Raw genomic sequence first — 22920 nt, forward strand, 5'->3', positions numbered from 1 at the left:
TTGCAAATGTTTTATTAGCCGGATTTGGCGAAAGGGAAACCCACTTCTGGAATGATATGTGTGCACATTATGAGACCGAGATGTGGAGCAGGATAAGGAATAGACGAAGGTGCGATGGGATTGTGAGCAGGAATCCAATTCCCATATGAGGTTAAGGGCCTAACAATCAAAGTCATACACCGCCTATTCAAATAAATGGAATGTTTAGAGAAATTGTTTTATCAAGATTGTTCAAAACATTTATGTTCATCAAATGCAAATTGTAATTTAAATTCTTATTTCTGTGCTTTTAAATTGTATGATAAATAGACAAAGTTCAAATATTAACAAGTATTAAATTGAAATTTTCTTGAATTTCGAAAGACTTTAATCCGATCCCTTCCTATCCCTTAAAAAGTTACCAAAGTCCGAAGCGGAATCGATAAATCTGCAAAATCTCGTCCTGGAGGACTTTTGGGTGACCCATGCTGCTTGTTGCCAGTACCTGGGAAACCTGAGAATCTGATCTGAGCCAGCGGCAGATTTTTCCTTGGCCCCCGTGTTGCTGCTCATTAATTTCGTCTATTTAGGAAAAGTTTTTGCTGCCTGCGTTGCTGTTGCCTGGAACTTTTTTAAGTGGTTTGCGGTTTATCATTTTTGGTTTTGCAGGGAGTGAAAATGCAGCTGGCCTTAGTGCGCTTTTCCTTCTACTTTTTCACTTAGTTTTTCTTGTTTTCATTTCTGCCGCAAACAAAACTGTGCGCAAACAGGAAATAACGGTAACGCTGCTTCATTTCCGCTTTTATTAAAACATACTTTTCACGTTGTACCTTATCCTGCTGCTGGTTCGTCCTTCTGGCTCCTTCCGCTCCTTCCTTTTCTCGCCCCTTTCTGTAATACTGCCGACTGTCTTACCGCTGTTTTCTGCGGGCATCTTTCTACCCTTCCCCAAAAAATGGTTGGTCTCAATGGGTTGACGCTTGAATTTGCATATTAAACAATTTTATTTCTTCTTTTATATTTTTAAACTATTTATCGGCTTAACAATTTCAAGTAACATTATTACATGTTGATTTAGGAAGAATGATATATTTTGTAACTTAAATATTTATATTTTATTCATATTAATGTAATTAATATAGGCTGGTAAACAATTAAGCGAATGCACCTCGCAACTTTTTCCTTAAACATATATTTTTTATTTACTTTGTTTCATTATTTGTGTCTTAATGAAAAACCAATTGTTTTCATTGCCTTATTGCCAAATATTTAAACTTTAGATGTGAAGAAGTATTTGGTTTGTGCTTTATTTTGAAATACGTACAAGCCTGAAGGCTTTAATGTTTCTTATTGATTTTCTTAACTGACAAAGCCAGAATGTTTTTGGTTTAATTTGAGGTGTTAGAATGCGATTGCTTGATTGCTTTAAAAGTTTATTTTTCATTCATTGACTGTTAAAAGCCCTACTTTTTAGTTTATTGAAAGGGTCAATAAATTCAGTAATCAATAAAATTCATCAGGAGTATGATGATGAAAATTAAATAGCACACACCATATTCTATAAATTCCCTCCTCCCTTAGATCTCCACATTTCACCTGCGAGTGTATTAACTATTCATTGTAGCCAAGGAAAGTTTTTATCTCCTCTCGTTGTTGTTGTTGCAGTGGCTGAATTTTCCCACCCACCCCCAGTTTGCCACCCACCCAAAAGTGCAGCTTGTCACTTCCGCCAACCAGCCGCCCGCAGTTTTCTACGAAGGAAACTTGTGCCCAGAGTTTTGTGTTATACTCCACTATCTGTGTGTTTTTTTTCCGTGCTTTGCGGCTGCCGCTTTAAAAGCAGTCAGCGGATGCACTGAACCATCTTTTAGATGTGGGCGGTGTTTTTCCAAAAAGGGGGCGGGGCCGTTTTCCGCGAGGGTTTTCAGTGCATGCAAACGGCTGAACCCGAACCGCAGCTAGTTGAAAGTAGCCAAAGGTAATTAATTTTGTAGCTGCAAGTTGAGGGCCCGCTGCAAAACTTAGTCGCCGGTGGATTCTGGATACTGGATTCTGGTTAGACGGCCACAAGCTTTTGACAGTCCGCGCTCTCAGCAAATGGATTTCCCATTTTCCATTTACTTTAGTTTACCCACTCGAAATGAGTGGCAACATTTCCTCAAATGCAAGTGCTAGTTTTTTTGTTGTTGTACCAGGTGGATCTGCACGTTTGTCTATTAATTTTCTTGGCTGCAGCAGCATGTGCCACGCCCCCTAAAACTGTGACACACGGGCGGTGATAAATTGCTAGGGGGTTTTAAGGATATACTAGCTGCAAGTGCACTGCACATTAAAATTGGTAAACTCTCAAAATATGCAACTTGAAACCAAATAAACATTATTATTTAACCATAATTAAAGTTTAATCGTTATTTATTTTCAGTTGTATTTGTTTGTTGGTACCTCTAAAAAATATTTTTAATTTATAACATTATCAATTTAATGCTGCAAAGATCTAAAAAAAGTGTTATATTAAGGTCGTAAAAGTTATGTAGTGTTCTAATCTCTAGATCTACACTCTTTTAAAAAGATTGCTTGGATTTTTCCAAGTGTGGATGCTTTTCTGCTTCAGTTATCCCTAACAACAAGTCTAATGGAGCGTTTGTTTTGGGTGCGTTGATTTTACATTTTCGCCGGGAGAGTAAAAATGGAGCTCAAAAGTGTTTTTCTATGAGCTGCAGGTTGTTTGAATTATAAATTTGATTTAAGAAGCCAGTCGGCAGACGCCCTTGAGAAGCAGACAAATTAAATTGCACACAGCTCGACTTGCTTCAGTCTTAACCAGTTCACTTCATCCGATGATCCGAAGGACATGACCTGCTGCTCAAGGTGCCAAAGGCCGTGTCAGAGGAGCAGGGCTCTAGGTAACAGGACGCGTTAAAGTCAAAAGTTGCCAAGACCATCAAGTGTTGCCATGTCCACACAAATGAAACGAAACGAAACGAAACGAAGTTATCAAGAAGCAGGGCACAAAGCCATTACGATTGTCCGCCTGTCCTTCTGTATTTCTCGAAAGCGACAAGTGTTTGGGGGTCTGGCAGGAGAACATGCCCCTTGAGCTGTCTACACTGCAGTCGGAAAACGAGAAAAAGAACTCTACTCCACTCTCGGCCACAAACCCCCAGTCTTGGCCAAAACGAAATCCAAGTGCGTGCCGGCAGAGGCGAGCAAGACAAGACAATTCAGGGCCCTCTAAGCCCGGGCCAATGTCAGAAGTTAAAACGCAATAACAAAGGCCGGCCGGTCGGCCGAAGGAGGAAAGTGGAAAATATCTAATCAAAGACGGCCTGTCGAGCTTCGGAGTGCAAAGCCCCGGCGAAGCCCTAAAATTGTTTTGCAATCGTTGAGTTCCTTCTGGAGACATTATCTGTGGAGCAGCGCCCTCCTGCAAAGGAACTGCCGGATTTTATGGATCCCTGACCCGTTGCTAAGCCGCACTGCAAGGCTTCATAATTTTCACCGCATGTGGTCGTGTTGCAGAGTTCTTTGGTTACTTTCTCTTGGGCTGAAAATTCAATTCATCTACAGTATGAGAATCTTTAAAAGATTAGTTTTATTGTATAACTTTAACCATGTCTTTAAAGACATAACATATTTTAAGCCCAAATTAAAAATCTAAATTTGTTTTAGCTATTAAACTAGCATTTTTTGTAGAGATATTTAATTTTAAAATTGGGTTTTAATAGGTCAAGTTATACTACAAATCCTGACCCGATTAAAACTTTCAATTCCAAATTGAATAAATCTCAGATTTTTAAGTAATAATTATTAATTAATATTTTCTAAGTATCTCTGGATTATATATATTTTTCAAAACCTTTCTAAATATTTTTTTTAAATGATGTATACTCGTGACAACTTATCGAAAGCTTTCCCCTTGTTTTACGTGCAGAAATTTGGGCTTTGGTTTTGCCAGCTATTTGCGGTTGTTGTGCGGCAAATATTCGAGGGTAATTAATCAACTGCCACGCGCATCGGCCACGCCCACCCGAAATTGACTGAATTGTATTAGACCCAGAGCTGAAGCAGCTGGGAGCTGGGTTTTGGCCTTGGTTAAAGTTGCTGCCTAAGCCGCTGCAAATCCCCAGAAAGCCACGTCCGTCTGCACCTGCCAGGTTACCTTGGCACATCCACATCCCAAACAAAAATGGAAAAGAACGTGGAGAATTCGGAAATTACTGAGTTATGCCAGCTGTCGCAGAGACTCAGAGTTATATTTTTGCTCTCGCCCAAAGCAGCTTATACTCAGTCCACGGGAGACAAATCCATACGGGAGTGCCGTCTTATTTTCCTTTTTATCGAATCTGATTTTATTCGGTTTCCGGCCACTCCCACGACTCACTCACGCTGGCAAAGGATTTTCCGCTGAATTTTATGCTAATTATGCCGCTAAGCTCTTGGGCAACTTTCAAAAGAGTTTCGAGTCTTAGCGCGCTTAAAAAACTTCCCAAGCTGAGCGCCATATTTGGCCAAGACATCTTGGCGCGCGCTTATGCAAACAGATTTGAGCTGACTGCAGGAAATTAAATCCCCCGTTCCGGTATCCCGATAAATTCGCACACGTTGGAATTTTATATCCGCCCCGATTTATTTATGGCCAACTGCTTATAATTTACGTTCCGCAGACTTTCAGCCGGCCGGCGTCTATGGAATCAACACTTCCGCCAGCGGCGGCGTCTGGTGATACCAAGTGAAACGCTGCCAGCGGAAATCCACGTGGCGGCCCAGGAGTCGAAGCAATTGGGGGATATAACAATGGACTAACAAAAAGGGAAGGATATAACAGGGTGCGCCATTCGGCGGACATTGCAACGATTTGATACCCGTCTATCAGAATTTTTTGTAGATTTTAGAGGCCAATTATTTTTATCACATCATTAGATAAGGTTTAGGCAGAAAGTTTTAGTCATTAAAATAAAGTTAGAGCTTAAGAGCATATAATTTTTCATTTTTTAAGGAATTAAATGTTATGTTTACTAATCTCGTCTCAACACATTTTATTTAGTTCTGTTGTTAAAGAACATTGTAAATCTTCATATAATTGAAAATTTATATTTTAAGCATCAGTCATAATCTAAGAATTTAGTCTCAGCCATTTTAAAAAGGTTTTTAGTTAAAAGAAAAAATATTGAAACTATTTCTTAATCTCTTCTCAATATATTTTATTTTGTATCATGGTTACGAACATTATAAATATCCATACACTTGAAATATAATATGTTTAGTCTTAGCCAAAATCATAAATATACCCTGTCTATAAATATTAAACCTAAATTATTTGTCTTAGCTAGAGAATATAAATGCATTTTCTCTATTACAATATACCCCAAAAACACCTCACAAAGTAAGAGGTATGAGAAGGGAAAAAACCCGAAATAGAAAAGACATGCCTGGGCAGTTCTTTTTGCTGACTGAGCAGCATATGGCAAAAGTTTAAGTAAGCAATATTTATTTTGTATTTCTATTTGTTTGGGCGAGTATTCTTCCATTTCAATACGGTTCGTAGACCGACTGCGGTCTGCAGCGGATTCCGAGATGCCGAGAAAAGCTTGAAAATACCGGGGAATGGGTAAGAAATATGAAAAATTGCAACATATTTTCCTTAGCCTGTGGTCTGGAGTTAAACTTTTATTTGTTTGCTTCATTGCATGGTGGAGGCATTTTGTGGTTGAGCGAATCTCAAAGTTGCTTTGCCTTGCTATGCCTTTGCATCTATGAAAACTCGAAGGGGGAAAAACTAAAAGTGCACACAAAGGCGAATTTGTTTCTGACGCTGCTGCATCTGCATCTTGTAATGCATATGATTTGCGATATACGATATACTACATAACTTTCTTTTTCTGGCATTCGGGGGTTGGTCACTTATCTGGCATGTCAATAAGTCGTAATATTTGGAATTTTGCGGTTCCGAGATATGTGAAAAATAGTTGCTCGATCGACTTATTGACTTGGGCCATCGCTTGGATGCCTGACAGCCTGAATTCCCTGAGGCAAGCACTATGTGGCATGCATTATTGATTATGTGGGGAATCCGGAGAATTTGCATTGCGTTTCTCCAGTAAATGGCAGAATGGCACTTACCTCCTTCGTCGGTCATCACCAGAATGGTGGTCTCTGGTCCCAGACCCTCGGGGTTAAACACCTGCACCGTCACCTTGTACTGCGTATACGTCTGCAGATTCTGAATCTCATGGCTCTGCAAGAGAAAGGGGACATTTTGGGAGAATCAGTTTGATTGCCTATTTAATATGTAAACGTACACGACAAGAAAATGTTGTGCCTCTAACTAAAATAAAATAATCAAAAACTAATCGTTAGTGTGTAGCTACTAGAAAAAATTCAAATATATAAAAGAAAAAATAAAGAGTCTGACCAAATCTTTTTAAAATTTTTAAGAAATATAAAAGATTTGATATAGTATAAGTTCAATGTTTTTCAAGATGTTTTGATAAAAATAAGAAAAAATATGCATTTTATGAACAAAAACTTTCTTAAATACAAACTTTCGGTATTTTTTTCGCTCTGCACATACACCAAAAGACTTTTCATTTGTTGGCCGTTGAAGGCGCATAACAAAATAAAGTGGAGCACTTGCAGCAAGTGCTCCTCCGCAGCACCACCACCACCCCCCGAACCGCCCAATCCCCTTTCCATTCCATTGTGCATACTTGGAGCGGAAATTGCGCGTTGCATACTTTTGTGCGTTGCCGTTGGCAAATATGAAAATTGCAGCACTTAAAATTGATTTGCAGTGCTGCGATGTCGGTGCAAAAGGAAATTGAGTTGCTTGGGCAACGAGTAGTAGTCTTTGCCTTAATTGCCACATCACACCGAAAAAAAGTCAATTCAAAAGCAACAGAAACAAAAATGGAAGCTGTATTTTTGATTTCTGATTTAACGGCAGGAAACCACACAAGAAATTCGAATTTTAAATAAACTGACAAACGTTACATTTAAATCTAAAGCTAAATCTGTTAACTAGTTAGTAGGGATATTATAACTTTAAACCATTAAAGCTTGTATGCTTGTAATTTATTAGTGCGTGTAGGTTAAGAAGTCCATTCCAATAGCCTTAGTCAGTGAATTTCGCGAGCGGCTGATTAAGGTTTAAGCAAAGGTTAAAAGCAGTGCCAAACCATAAAACAAGCCGCAGACTTAGAGTGGTTCACTCTGCCTAAAGCACTACACACATTCGGCACACTTGCAAATGGTCAGCTGCCTTGGGCAAATTATGTAGCATACATTAGAGCGCTGCCTTCCTGAATTTGCCTGCTGCTGTGTGTGTGCATGTGTATCTGTGTTCGTCTGCGGTCCCACCGCAAAACCAACGGGTTTCGACTATGCGAACTTTCGGCCTGTGCTTAGCAGCGGATTGACTGCCATGCCAACAGCTTAAGTGGCTGTTTTGGGCTTTTCAGACGGCGCCAGCCACAATCGCAGTTATTTCCACCAGAAGCGTGATATCTTTTTCGCCCGGCATCCTTTTACAGCTGCGGTGAAAATAATAGAGCCTCTGAGTTGTTACTAAGTCGTTTAATAATATTTTAGTGACCAAATTTTCGGTGTCAAGATATAACAAGATTTAATGGTATTGCCACACAGAAATATTTATTAAAACATTTTGTTTTTGTTTTAAAATGAATTGAGATTCTAATTAGGTAAGGATTTTTCGGAAAAGCACTGCTATTTCTTAACCGCTGCTGTATTTATAACTACATGGACAAGACTAAGCGCTTGAATTTAGTGTTTCTATATGGTGGGCGGTCATATAATTCCATTTTATTCAGTCGCCAGTAAATGAGGCCGAAAATTTACAACTGCTTTTATTTTTATGGTCAGCTGAAAGTTGGTACTGCCCTAGGGAGGGCTACGTAATTGATTTAATGTAATTGATAAAGTTGCCCCAACTTCCAGCCATATTGCATAACTTTGTAAAGTGTGAAGCAGGGGGATAAGCATCTAAATATTCTCGCTCCTTGCTGCGTTAATTAGTGCCAGCAGTTGATGGCTCAATTGGATCTAGCCGGTAGCGAAAAAATGAGTGGAGCTTCAAGCCGATTACATTTCGACTGTCAAACAAATGCCGTTGCCTTTAAAAGAAACTCGACAATTTTTCTCACTTAGCTGACTTATCTACACTGTATTTTTTTCTGGTTCTTCAACAATATCAGTGTTGGACTACCCTTTTCGCTTCCATTTTTTTTGTGGGACCAACTTCCTTTGAGGTTTCGTGTGACTCGACTTGCTGGCTTTCATCTGCGTAAAAGTTGCGAAATTTATGCTTTACGGCGCAGAAATTTTAATTAGAAAATTGGTAAATTTAGCCGTGCAGACGAAGCTGGAAAAATCCACCGCCCCCCCTTTTCCACCTCACACGTGACAGCTCAATGTGAACGCCGCTGGCCAAGAAAGCCGTTGGCCCAAAAGGGGCGTGGCGGGTCGGCAAAAGCCGCAGGCTACTGAACGCTGATGCTGCGATATGCGAATAACAGAAAGCGATGTCCTGGAGACCGCCAAAGTGACTTGAGCACAAAAAACACATGCACATTGAGAAAAATTGCAACTTAAAACGGAGGGTGTTGATTTAAATTGGATAAGAATACTTTTGAAAGTCATGAACTTATAGATTTTATTCCTAATAATCATTTCTTGCTTTGTATAAGCTTAATATATCTTTTAGATATGTTTTTATCGTGGGGCTACATTTTTTATTAATTCAAAAAGTTAAAAGTCCCTACTGTAAAAATAGAAATTTTTTCTCTGTGCCCTTGTCTTGCCAAAAAAAGAAGTAACTGAAGTCGCACGTTTCTGCCTGCAAGGATAATATTTCAACATGCCAGCGACATGCAAAAGAGAGAAAAGTAGAGGACATGGAGACAGAGACAGAGACGGGTAGCTGCGACTAGATAAGGACAAAATATGCACTCGAGCACAAAAGCGTGCCACGCTCGTGGCAATCAAGCGTCCTCCAAATTTGGATCCCACCTCCAGTGGCCCATTTCTATTTTTACTTTTTATTTTTGCTTACTCCGCCACGCCAAGAGACATTGTCGTACATAAGCATTATTGCTAATAATTTCTGCATATTTTAGCTGGCAAACGCATTCGGAATGCAGCTGCAAGTTCAGAAATGCATTCCCTTCGCTCGGCTTCAGTATTTGGTTCAAAGAGCGCCGTGATGGTCAGCGGTTCTGCTAATTCCCGGCGGTCGATTGAAATCTATTCAAAGCCAGGTCGGCAGAAGCTAGAAATAGCCAAAGCCTTAAACATTTTCGGAGGTTAAACTAAGCAGATTCTCAGAACATTTTATTTTAAATAAAATTGTTCCTACTAACTTTGGCAAATTGGTAATTGTATTATTTTAATGGACAACTTTGGCTACAGTACATAATATTCTTATTTAGAAAATTGAGCAGGAATATCAACAAAAGCCGTCTTAAATTAAAGCAAGTCAACAATGACCAAATACAATTTTTAAAAGGTATCAACAAATAAACCGATAGCTACTATATAATTTACCAAACTTAGACTAAGCGTTCGGTTTGCTTTTAGCCAAACTTCTGTTTTATTGAAAGGTATTCCCTAGTTATTTGTTCTGGGCTCGCCCCCATTTTCCAACATTCCCCCACCTGCTTACTTCATTAGCCAACTTGCGTGTCCGACTATCCGCACACGAAAGAGACCCGTGGAGATGGAAAAACACACCCACTGTTTTGGCCTAGACAAGAGTAGCAAAACTGGCCCCAGCTGAGGACTAATCGTTAACAAATTGCCACTGATAGCGGGGTCCCCAAACGAGATATGGTAACACCTTGACAGGTGGCCAACGAAAAACACTTGTAACCCCCCATCAAGGTGTGTGGGAAATGTTTTGCTTGTTGCCAGGTGTAAATTACTTTTTAATACGCCGCTGATGTGGCTTTAAGCCTGCGAATGACAGTGTGGAAACACACACATTTTTGGACCAACTTTAAGCCGACACTTTGGCATTCGGTATCGAAATGAAAATCCACGAGTTTTTGTGGCAAGGAAAATGATATGCACGTGGCAAGGCAGCCAGACACGAACCTAAACCAAAGCGAAATTGAATGACGTTGCAGGCGGAACACGGAATGTTGCCCTCTATTGCGCCACTGCAAATAAATTCGTTAGCTTTAAAAAAATATAATTGCACAGATTTCTTTTTCTGTGAAAATAAAGTAATTTAAAATGATTGTACACCTAAGTTTGAGGGCTTTTTCAAAGGCAAATAACAAATAACAATGCAGCCTTATAATTAAAAAACCTAAAAGTAATAATTAAATGTTCTTTAAAGTATTAGCTGTATAGCAATTTAGAAGCGATTAAACTTAACAAGCATATCTAAAAGTCAAGAGTTTATATATCTCTTTTTATCCTTTAAAATAGTTTTTGAATTTTATATAATTTTTTTTTCACTGCACAACAACCTGAGTCATGTGTTTGCAACATGGCAAAGTGTCAGAAATCGTGAAATTCAATTATCTTTGGCCTGAACAACTAAATATGACTAGGAATAGAAGCGTAACTCACCTCCACGGTGTTGTCGCGTATATAGATTTCCTTTGTATCGTTCGGGTCACGATCGCGTGGTCGATATGTGATGCGGTAGCCAAGGAACTCGCCCAATATGGTATCCGGCGGAGGGGCCTTCCACGAGATGTAGACCGAGGTGGAGGACGTGTTGTGGGCCGTTGTCGGAATGGGCTTGCCTGTGGGAGCTGCAAGAGATTAAGTCGGTTAAGGAATGAGCGATCTAGGCCAGAAAACTTTGGCCAGCGCACAAAAGTTCCGGTGGGAAACTCAAAAATTCGAAATTAAAAACGCCGCGCAAAAGTTACACCCAAAAACTCTGACCTGTCATGTAAAGCGGAACGTTGTCTGTGGCATTGTCAAGTTGTCACTGTCACGCAACATAAGTTGCGAGTGCCACGGCCTGTTTTTCGGCTTTTGGAGTGGGCCTCGGGATCTCAGTGCCTACGTATTTGGACGTCTTTCCTATTCGCAACCATCCCCTTTTTGGCCTTGTCTACGGGAATTACACGCAGGTTAAATGATGCGTGTGTCTCGCAGAAACACTCAAAGAACAAGTTGCTTATTTAAGAGTTCTTTGTTCTTTGAAAGACCTATTTTCACTTATTTTTAATTATTTTCAAAACTAGATGTCGTTAGCTAAGATAAGTTTACTGAAAAATGTATACTATTGGATATATTCTGTTTTAAGAATATTTTGTATGTTTTTAAGTGGTTTTTACAAGTCTTTTTCTCAGTGTAGCAGGTGTGCCCCGCTTAGGATGATCTGGCGGTTTGCCAGCCCCGAAAGGAGAGCGAAGTACTTCGCATACCTCAATGAATTTATAAATAAATTAAAAGATATTTTATGTCTTTCGACTTGACATTGATGCCGCGTCCAAAGTTTGCTCAGCAAATTGAAAACTTTTCGCTTTTCCGCTGCTTAGATTTAAAAGATCCGCCCAGCATCCGTTTCATAGCCGAAAATGGCGGTGTGTGTGTCGTTGGTTAATTTATGCGTGTCGCAGGCTTAATTTATACAAATTGGCAACTCGGCCGGCGACCGCAGCATTGGCAAACACCCGTTTACATATATAGCTCTCCAGGAGGGCCAAAAGGACCTTAATGAGCTCAGGAGCCGAGGACATAGCAACACACTATTGACTAATTTGTAACCGCATGTGTTGCAGCTTCGGCAGGGTTCGCATTCCATTGTGCGTTCGGCACAAATGGAATTTCACACCCAACCGACCACCCAGCACTGAGGAAAATCATGTGAAAATCACCTACACCTACAGAAAATCCATTGAATTTTGTAAAGTAAATAACTAATTTTCAAAAATTACAAAGCTTTGCTTTTCCAATTTAATTATATCTTTAAATTCCTTTATATTTATAAGTTTGTACAGTAAAATAAGTGATTTGATCTATTCTTGTCACAAATTGTAGGTATTGTAAGCACTGGGGATATTTTCTCCCGTGTAGCGGCAAAGTCATTTCCAATGTTCGTAAGACAAATGTGTTGCTAATAGCTTGTCGCTGTTGCCGCAGCTACTGCTACTTTGCCTTTGATTAATGTGTCTCGCGCTCTTAAAGCCTACGCAAAGTTTTGTGACTTTTTGGAGTCCATTTATACATATGTGGGGGGAATATACTAAATTTGGAACACGCACGGTCGTACGATTAATCATTGTCTGTGGCAGCAGCATAAGCGGCAGCAGCAGGTGAAATGTCAGCCAAATGATACGGACTGCTGAGGCATTCGGTACAAATTTAGTGCATCCAGCTGAACACAACAGAAAGCTGTACCCATAGTTTGATTACAGTTCCTTTAACTTTCTGGAGGTAAAGTTCTCGGCTTTTTCATCGCATGTTAATGGAATGAAAGCTTTCTCTAAAATGTGAGTGTTTATGGCATGCACACTTAGACAATTGCGATCAAAAAAATGGTGGTGGCCAAATATGGATTTTCGAGAATGAAATATATCAAATTAAAAGAAAATAATTGAGTAAACTAAGCTAAAATAAAAGTTTATCATATTTTTTTAAATTTTCCTATTTTTTATAGTTTTTTCATGACACTGTAGTTACGTTATTTATTGTATTGACGGGGCTAGTATGTTATGTCATCAATTCTAACTCATTTTTTAAAGAGATGACCTAAAATAACATTTACTGGAAAATATTTGGTTGACTTTTAAGTGCTGCTTAAGGTTTTTTTTTAAATTCTATGCATAATACCATCGACTGCATCGTGTCTTCATGAGATAATTAATTCAACAAATGCCTAACTATTTTTGTGACCTCAGTTGTAGTATTCTTTGGGTTGCGAACGGACGCAGTTAATGTCATTGCCAGCAGGAGGATGCGATGCGGGAGGAGTTACCCAGGTGGAGGACCGGAGGAGCTCCATAAAATGACGACAGGCTTGGCGTAACCGGGCTTGGGATGGCCTACCGTCAGCGGAAAAATAATTAAACGTATACAACGTGAGGAGACTTCGGCTTTATGAGGCCGTAATTGCTGGCAGTTGCGGCAAAAACTGGGTGTGGGGGAAAAAAGCAGGCGAGCCTGTGACAACTTTTCATTGACGGCACTTAAAAGTCAGGCCAAGTCGTTGGAATTGAAATGAAAAATTAATGCGATTGTAAAAACTGTTATGTCATGTGTCGCGTAACTTTACCCAGGGCTATATGTTACGTTATGTTATGTGAACCGCCTACGCGAATAGTTTATGATCGGGTCGCCAATAAAGTGTGTAAGCACAAAGGACGTTGGAAATTAACTCACCCTCACGCAGCGTGACTATGTAGTAGGATTCCTTGGACGGCGGACTGATTCCCAGCTTGTTGACCGCCAGGAGACGAAAGCTGTAGACGGTGAAGGGCGTCAGCCCAGTCACCTGGTATGAAGTCGCATTGGTTTTGGTGTAGATCCTGGCCAGCTGCTCCCAAATGCCGTCCTCGCCCTCCCTGAAAAGGATGATGTAATAGTCAAATAAAAAGTCTTGGAAAATGGACTTTATCTTATTTCTAACAATTTACCATATATTTTATACTTATATTATTATATATTACTGGATAAACTTTATTTCAGGTATAATAACTTTAAATATATACTTTATATTAATCAATTTCGTATTATTGATCTCATAAATTTAAAGTGTATATTGATGACTCATTCAGAGGGAAAATTCAATGAACAATTAATCGAACAAACAGAAAGCGAGCAAACAAAACATTTTGATTCGACCAAATTATTTGAATGAATCATTTCATTATTGTGCATTTATATTGCAATTACCAGCTCAATTGCCGCCATACAAGCACGTCCGTATAAATAAACTCAGAAATCTATATTTTACGTCTGCAATCTGCTGGCGATGGGGAAATGGGACAGAGCGGTTCCAATATACATAAACCATGGGGCATAAAATGCATTATGAAAATTTATATAAAACGGATGCGGATTTGCATGACACTTGCGGGTGGCTGGGTCCTTTTGGGATCCGTTCGTGAAATGTGTGCCGCGCATAGGCACTAAAATATTTATGCGCCTTTCTGCCGTACAAAAATACACATGCATACACACCCACCTACGTTCCTAAAAAAGGAATATTTGTATTCCGCCAATATTGTTGTTGGTGCGCATATAAATTACTCGCAGCCGCTCGCACAATGAACATTTTTCATGGCACATTTCAAAGTGTACTAAATTTTGGTTTAAACTCACATAATTTTAGCATATTTTTTCGCACATTCTGTTTTGGGTGGTCCTGCATAAATTTCGCGTTCGGCCGTCACATCTAAAGTTTGATTTTAATGGGGCTTACCGATTCAGTGCGGCTTTTATGGTGTGATTAAAAATTGTTTAAATATGAGCCGATGAAAAATGTTCAACATTTTATGAATGGCGACAACCAATAAAAGGACCCCGAAAAAACGGCCATCGGAAATTATGTCAAAAAAATGATTAAAATTAATAAATGCGTGCGAGCAGCTTCCGCGTTGAGTGGCGCCCATCTGTTTGCGCTGGCAATGGGCATTTAGTGAGTACATATAGTGGATATATTTATATATATATTGCAGTATTGGGGGCATCGGGACATCGGGCCTCCGGACACGTTGCATGCGGTGGTAAAAAATTGTTTGGCGACTTTATGAAGCATGGCAGCGAGCGCCCGCCCTTCATCTGGCCCGAATGAAAAACATATGAAAAATGTTTTGGACCTGGACCTGATACCCTGAAACCGTGGTCCGAAAAAAGAGAGATTCTCCGACGGCGTGGGCAAAGTAACCACAATGGCAAATAAATTTGCGGCCTTTCCACGGACATGTATTGGATGCTTTTTGCTGTTATTGCACTGACGTTGGTTTTCCCCACTGGTAAGCTGCTTTAAAAATGTTTGCTCACTTTTTTCCATATTAAGCAAATGAATATGAGTTATTTATGCATCTGGGAGAGTTTGTGTTTGCTTTCCCTGGCTATCGTTTCTATATGTCCGAGGGCTATGGGCCAAAGTTCATGCACGAGTTGTTGAAACAGGATAATTTACTTGCGGCACGAGTCCTTAAAGATAATGGACAAATAGTGGCCGAAGTTTTCGGCAGATAAGTCAGGAACATGGTAAAAAACCCATACAATTTATAAACAAATAACTGGTAGATAAATTTCAATTTTTATTGGGATACCGCAAAGGTGGTATTTTTAATTTAGGGAAATTTAACAAATAACTAGAGCTCCCGAACCATTGATTTTTTTTGGCAAAATAACATTATACTTCTCTTTCTCACAGTCTCTAAAATATTTTGTTAAGAAATACTAAAAGTTTGCAATGTCATTTTCAATGCACTTTAATCAATTAAGCATTTAAAATCAACAGAAAATTATTAAACACTTTTAATAAAAGCTTGTTGCATACAGCACTGTATATTAATTGCTTTAAGCAATGTTATTTATCAAATCTTTCAATTATAAGTTTTTTTATAAACTTTTCATAGTTTATTATGCCTTCAAACGTATTTTACATAATGTGAAAAGTAAACAACAAATATCCAAAAAATGAAAATGTTTTCGTAAGCGCAAGATTTAATTAATTTTATTCGGTGTGCTTGAAAAAGAGAAACTGAATAAACATGTCAAAATCAAGTGACGGAAAATGCAGTTGAGTGAGTGGCGGGGCCAAGAAATATCTGAATCATCAGCGGACATCGCATAATGATATGAACAATTTTTCAGCGACTATTTGGGTTTTGGTGAATGGAATTGAGAATCACTATCCACAGCAGTTGATAAACATGTGGAGATGGCTGTGGCTGTGGAGTGGTAAGCCACAGAGCTTGGCCCAGTTTTCGGTTGACCGAAAGTTATGCCAGTGAAATGTGCCAAATACAAAACATCAATGCAGACGAGTATGCACGAGTTTGTGCACACACATTCGCCAACTGATGACATTATCCTGCCTGCTGGCTGTGCAACAGTTGAGGGGCAGCAATTTATGGATAGACTTAACGCTTGGCAGGGCAACTCAGCCCATTTCAATTGCATCGGAGCAAGCCGGCAAATCCAGCGTGAGGATGTCCCCATCATTATGATCATCATCATCATCTTATCGACGTTGGCGTCTTTCAATTTCGATGGGAGCTCATGTGCATATTGAAGCCTCGTCCACACCTCCCCCTTTTCCATATGCGCAAATAAACCGAATCAAGCGAAAATGTAAATAAGAGGCGTGGTGAATAAAGGCAGAGGGGTGCGGAGGGGTCCTTGACAGCATCAAGAACTCGACTCACTCCCATGTCGATGGGAATTTGCATAAAATGCAGTCTGCAGCTCCACCTCACTGCAGAATGAGATGCGCTGGGGCAGCTTCATTTTGTGCACGCATTGCCCAAAAAAGTATGCTATAATGCGTATGAGTTGCTCACACACTGAGATGAACTACAAAACGAATAAGTTTATCCTTCTTTGGTTAAATTACTTTAATGTTGGTCGGGTGTTTGCTCCTTTAAAAAAATAAATATTAATATGGTCCACTCGTACTCATACTTATCCTAAGTTAAAGTTGATTGTAAATGTCCAAAATCATTAGGTTTGTAATGTTTAAAACGTATTTTTAGCTTATTAGGAAGTTATTTTCTATTAAATGACTTTATATAATATTTTTTTTGTATTTTATAAATTGCTTTCACATACGGAGATACTTTACAAACAAATTTATTAAATGTAATTATTTTTCACTATCCACTCTTGATTAAACTTATTTTGAGGAATTCATATAAAATATAATTTAAGCTGGAATGCAGTTCTTCATAAAACATTATTTTTAGCTCAAGGACCACACATTTATAAATCTCATTTCTTAATTCACTTTATTGTTTTTATATTTAAAAACAACATTTTTTTAAGTGTACGTAGACTTGGCAGGCGGCAGCGCGTGTTCACATTTCCTTCAGTGTTTGTGTGGGTGCAGTTATTTCTTATTTTGCATAAATGCACCGCAGGCTCTGCTTTCCAGTTGGCTGTCATCGATTGTGCCGGGAACCCAGTGTCTTGTCGAGGACACGCCCTCGCCGCCCTCGTCGTCACCGCCCTTTTACCCTGGTGCTACTACAGTTGATAAAAATTTATTGAAAAAGTTTCGCTTTTTGGTATTTTTTCCACATTTTGGCTTGGCCTTTGTACCGCGTTGGCGGCGCTCGCTTTTTATTTCATGCCCCGCATTGAGTTCAAGTTATTCGGAAAATAGCCAGTGCCGTACAATGGCGGGCGTATGAGGTTGTGCATGGGTGTATGTGCTCGACTTAAGCGGGGAATCCCTCCACTCCACCTCCTCATACACACTCACTGACGCACAGACGGCTTTATACGCGTGCCTGTGTTTTCTTTTCTATTTAAATGGAGCACAAGTGAAGTGCGTATCCCCGTAGTCATGCATGTCGTCGTCGTCATCCTTTTACATATTAATTAAAGTACTGCCTGGCTAAAGGACGGAAGTGGCGGTCCCAGGTTTACAGTGGCAGCCAAAATACTAGCACCGCAATGCCAAATATCAGTCTTATCGTTATGTCTTACAATCTTATCTTTAAAGTTTAACAATAATTATTGTAAATTTAATTTTTGTAAAATTAATGTTTGTGCATTCAAGCCAGTCGTTAATGCATGAATTAATTTGAATACGTTTGGCCTGCAGACGTGCAAATCAGGTAGGCGGTTCCAAGTGGAAGGTGTGGGCGTAGCCAGCTGCTTATCATGGGGGCATTACGGCGATGGTGTGCATCCAGCGTTTCGCTTTGCTCGCTATTTCATTAGCGCAATGGGGTCAGCCGCAGTTTGCATCCATTGGCGAAGCGCCTTTGCATGTGTCAATCATGGCCGCGCGTCCATCATCGCCACAGATGGCTCTTCAGCGCCCTTCGCCACCCACTGGACCACCCATCCATTCAGCCACTCGTCCATACAACACGCCACCCACGGGTACTTCATCAGCTTAAAAGCACCCACTCTGTTGGAAAAGTGCTGGCCAATTAGCTAGCTCTAAATATCTACTTTAAAGTTTCACTATTTTAATAATTTTCTGAATTGTTTTTGCAAACTAGTGTTTCTATTTATAAATATATTTTTTATTTGCTTAGAACTTATAAAGTAACACTATGCTAAAATAACTATAAGGATGTAATATTTTCATTATTTATATGTAATCGATCCTATATTATTCGGATTTTCGGATTTACGTATAATTTTTTTTTTTAATTAAGGCTATTAAACTATTGGCTCTTTTCATTTAATCACTTTATTTTGTTTTTTTTCTGATTGAGAATTGGCTTTTTTTGTGATCTATCATATATTTGGCACCTCTACCTATACTTTAATCTTCGCGTGACAACACTTACCGCGTTTCAATAATAAAATGCGTGACGGGTGCATTCCGCGGATGCTGCGAGTGCGCCCAGGATAAATTCACCGAGCGTGATGTGAAACTTATCAACAATGGTCGCTCCGGCGGATCGGGCACATCTGCAGGGAAGAAACGAGAAAAATGCCAGCTATCAGTGGAATGCAAATGGAAATCATGTCAAGGCGAGACGAGGGCGACAACAATGAAAACAAGAGTGTGGAATCGAAGGAAAAATAACTGGGAGGACGTCAGGGAGCGAAGACATATCGGTAAATGAAATCTGGGGCCACCGGATGATGGCCAAGTAAACCGGAAAAATCATTAAAGTAGTTAAGCGTTTCATTAAGAAATCGAGCGAATCAACGCTTGGGATGATTTAAATACAAGCAATTGCATTTCCTTAAGAAAATAAATTTAAAAGAATGAAACAAGATTGGTTTTCATTACAAGAAACAATAAAAATCTTTTTTTATAGTAAACCACGGAACATTCTCTGTTGATTACGTGTTTTTTTATTTAAGGTTTTTCAAATTTTAATTTTCAAAAGATTTTAGCAGACTTAAAATGCTAGTCCCCACCAAAAACAAATTATTTTTAAAAATAAACATTCAAAGAATTTTTGGTACACTTGAATATGAATCATAAGATTGCGTTTTTAGTTTTGTAAAAAACTTACCTTGGACCAGTAAATCCACAATGGCCTCTGGTATATGCCGATCGTTAACGAGGCATATATATTCCGACGTATCACTCGCTAAGGAGGGCGAAAACTGCAGGCCGAAGTTGTCCGATAAAAGTTGTATCTGCAACGAGAAGGGTAAACTTAATTAGAACTCCGTTTGTCCGATCTAAATATTCAAAATCTAGATATTCAGGACCTGACAACGCACATGGCGACCGACATGAGTATCCACTTTCGTCATGGAAAACTTTTAAATAAGTGGAAAACCAACACAGATACTATATACATATGTATGTCCGCCCAACAAAAACAAAGTACACCAACTCTGTCATCGACACAGCCTAAAAGTTTTTCCTGTATAAGGCAAATTTGTTTTGCCCACAAGTGCAGCTCTCTTGCCCATAATTGAACTGTGTGTCTTTGCCAACATGAGCATAAAGCCAGTTGCATTGACAGTGAATTCATTCAAGATTTGTTTGTTTTTCTATCCTGATTTGCAGAAAATTTGAAAATTGCATGAAGCCGAAAATAGGTTCCATGCAACTGCAGGCGTACCTGCCATTTTGGGATAACTGGACCGAATTTAATAAGGATTTTCATCACAGATTACTGCGATACAGCAAATGCATTTCGGGTGAATTTATGTTTGTTTCGAATAGCAAAACTAAATTATTTCATCCTCATGGCCAGCAATCCATCTTGCAAGAGAGTATCTGGCTTATCCTCGCATGCCTGACCCGGATATATACTTTCGTATCTCATGCCGCCGCCTGCATGGCCTCCAATTAGAGCCTTAGTTTCTATACAGCCGAATGCATTCTGATGAACTGTGGGTCGACAGGCATTATTGGACAGGGCCTAAAACTCATTGGCTAGAAATTCACCAAGTGGAATTTTTCATTTCCAATGCGATTTTCCAGTGATCTTAAATTACATTTACCGCCCTGATGGCCTTACATGACCAGAAAATCCGGAGAAAAAAAGGGAAAATATAATAGAAATTTGCGGAGGCAAATCCCTAGTCCTTTGGGCAAGTGGATCTTCTTAGTCCGCTTGGCCTGGGCAAACATGAATCATTTCTAGTCTTGGCCATAAAACTAAAGTTAATAGCTCAACAGGGTCCTCTGTGTGGGTGTATTTGCGTGCATGTGTGTGTGTGCGAGGGTTCATGTGTCAGCTGTAATAAAATGAAGCAGCTACTGTGCCAAGGTGAAAAACTTTTAATACACATAATAGCCGGGCCAAGAAGCAGCCGCCGCACTTGCAAGAAACTTCGGGCCAAGAAATGCGAACCGAGCTCCGAAGCCGGTTTGGGACCAACTTTGGCTGCAGCTCAAGTGTCCCAGTCTGCCGTTTAACACATAGCCGGGCTAGCTTCTCCTGCAGCTAGACTACAATCTTATTTATGCACTAAGAAAAATTCTTAAAAAAGAACAAACCAAAGATCACAACAAAATGTTTGAAGAATAAGGGTGTCGTCTAAAAATAATTCTAATTATTTCTCTGTCAACCTAAAGGCTATCAAATTAAGATGATCTAAAATGATAATTGAACAAGATGAGCTCTAGGCCCTATGTCAAAAACACCTTTTTACTTATTTAAGCCGTGCAATCTTAATGGCTGATTTTTTTACCTGGTGTTTTAAAAAGGGTTTTATAAAGATTCTAAAAATATTTATGTTTACATTGTTTCAATTTCGTTCTAAGTGGAAAGGTATATAATTTTTTTTAATTTTCAGGATAGGGCTTGGGCTCCCTAAAATAAAAACACACAAGAAAACAATAGTTTATCCTGATTGCTGCCCTATTTATCCGACTGAGATTTTTTCTCAGAGTGCAGACATCTCAGGATTCTCCATCATCTTGTTCCCAACGAAGAGGCAACTTCATCATTCTGTTTGCGCCGCCTCAGTGGCCCCCCGAGTGCGTTTAAGGCCATTGCAATCACTTTCGACCCGCCGTGTTCCTCTTGCTGCCCCTTTTTTCTGCCATCTGGCAGCCACTTGAACATTTTTTTGCGCCATGTCGCTTTTGTTTTAGTGCAACTATCAAACATTTAAAATATATTAGCCGCGCCGGCTGCACTGCACTTGGTGACCCCGCAACCTCCCCTCTGTCCTCCGCTGATGGCCACTTAGTTGTCGGGACTTTCGCTGCATTTTCTTGCACTCATCGCCGCCGTCGACGGCGGAGGGCAAAGTTCAAACAGCCGCCCGGCAACCGGCCATCAATTATTTTAACAGCTTCGTTTTTGCGCCAAGGAAGGGCCCTACACATTAGGCGTGTTCACCCGTCCGCGGGGAGCAGTGCTAAAGTGTCGAAATGAATTCTGATATGACACTGGAGGGCCATTTCTGAGGGAAAGCGGCGGGAAGGAGAATAAATCTTGAGTCTTGAATAAGTAAATTGGATTGCACATCTTTTACATAATAAATTTAATTTTCAAAAGAAATTCAATGTGAAAAGGTGTGCAAGTAAACAACAATTTATTAGCAAAATTTATAAAATGAAGAAGATTGCAAAACTATATTTTTTAAATTAAACATTAATTTGATGATTTGATGCAATGCAAGTATTTTATTAATAACAATTTTAATGGTAGCTAGACGTTTGTTCGAATAGCCAATGATCAAATTTAATCTTGATTATACTTGATTTGTAAATAGACATTTACGTATCAAAAAAAAAAATTAAAAAAATTATTTTTGAAAGTAAAATGATTTTATAATATTTGAGTTATAGCTTTCATTCAATTTTAAAAATAAGTCATAATTTTATTATTATTTGCAATATAAATTATTTTAATGCATATAAAAGTTTATTTTTCTTTGCTTGTAATTTTTGTCAGTACATTAGGTCATATGTGACTTACCCTTGGACTGTGGAGCAGAGGTATCCGATTGGCAAACTGCGCGATTGTCGTGGACGCCGTTTTCCACACGAGCGTGTCCACCAGCGAGTGCTCGTTGACCCCCGGACACGGAATGGTCACGTTTTTGCCCGCCTCGGCATTCACCTTTACGTAGTCGAGATTTGTGACGTCTGCAAGAAATAAATAATACATTAAATGTTAGTGTCAGGTGCACGTGTGCAAAAAAAATCAACACAAAAACTGAAAACTACAAATTTTTTAATAAAAAGGTTCTTAAAGCAGACACAAGAGCCAGGCTAGATTATTCGTATTAAAAGGTAACCAAAGTGAATTTTTAAAGTAATTGTATTATATTAATATGTGCTATTGGCGATGAGATTTAAACAGGGTTTTGCAATGAAATGCAAACTAATTGTACTTTCATATTAATGTTACAATGAATATGGAACTCTTTAATTTCAATTGTAATAAACTTTAATCGTGTTATATTAATTCTGTTCTTTAATTTAAAAATGACTTATTGAAATTCGATTTATTTAAATGATTTTCTGAACTCGGTTTCAGCTTTTAATTTCCTTCTGCAATTTAAATTCAACTCCTTAACACATAAATTACACGTTGGAGTTGTTGGTGATTGGAAATGGATTTATGTTAATATTCGGAACTCAAAAGTAAGCTTCTTGTTGAAGTAGGCAATAAAAATATATAATGCATAGATACTGCATTTTTTTTCTGCCTGTACGAGTGCATGTACCAAGAAGAAGGAAAAGTGGTGAAAGCTTGCCAGAATTTGGGGCATTCCATTGAGAAAGTTCAGGCTGCGAGCGGTGGCCGCTCATAAAAGAGGAGCTCAAGTTATTTGGAAAGGAATATTTTTGGCACACAAAAGCGAAAAGCAGCCGCAAAATGTTTGGGCAAAATA

The 22920-nt window shown here is 39.1% G+C and overlaps 1 protein-coding gene across 3 annotated transcripts in view; it reads right to left on the reverse strand.

Annotated features, from left to right (window-relative positions):
• Nucleotides 1-22920, reverse strand: part of LOC108148638 (tyrosine-protein phosphatase 99A) — a 114351-nt gene that overhangs the window by 52730 nt on the left and 38701 nt on the right. For all 3 annotated transcript variants that reach the window (XM_017275758.2, XM_017275754.2, XM_017275753.2), the window contains exons 3-8: nt 21999-22168; nt 19122-19248; nt 18441-18564; nt 13339-13520; nt 10570-10757; nt 6100-6214 (exon numbers count right to left, since the gene is read on the reverse strand). In XM_017275758.2, the coding sequence (XP_017131247.1) occupies nt 6100-6214; nt 10570-10757; nt 13339-13520; nt 18441-18564; nt 19122-19248; nt 21999-22168 (906 nt within the window). The remainder of the gene's footprint in view (nt 1-6099; nt 6215-10569; nt 10758-13338; nt 13521-18440; nt 18565-19121; nt 19249-21998; nt 22169-22920) is intronic.

The sequence above is a fragment of the Drosophila elegans genome, unplaced genomic scaffold (assembly GCF_018152505.1).
Source record: "Drosophila elegans isolate 14027-0461.03 unplaced genomic scaffold, ASM1815250v1 contig_476, whole genome shotgun sequence".
NCBI lineage: Eukaryota > Metazoa > Arthropoda > Insecta > Diptera > Drosophilidae > Drosophila > Drosophila elegans.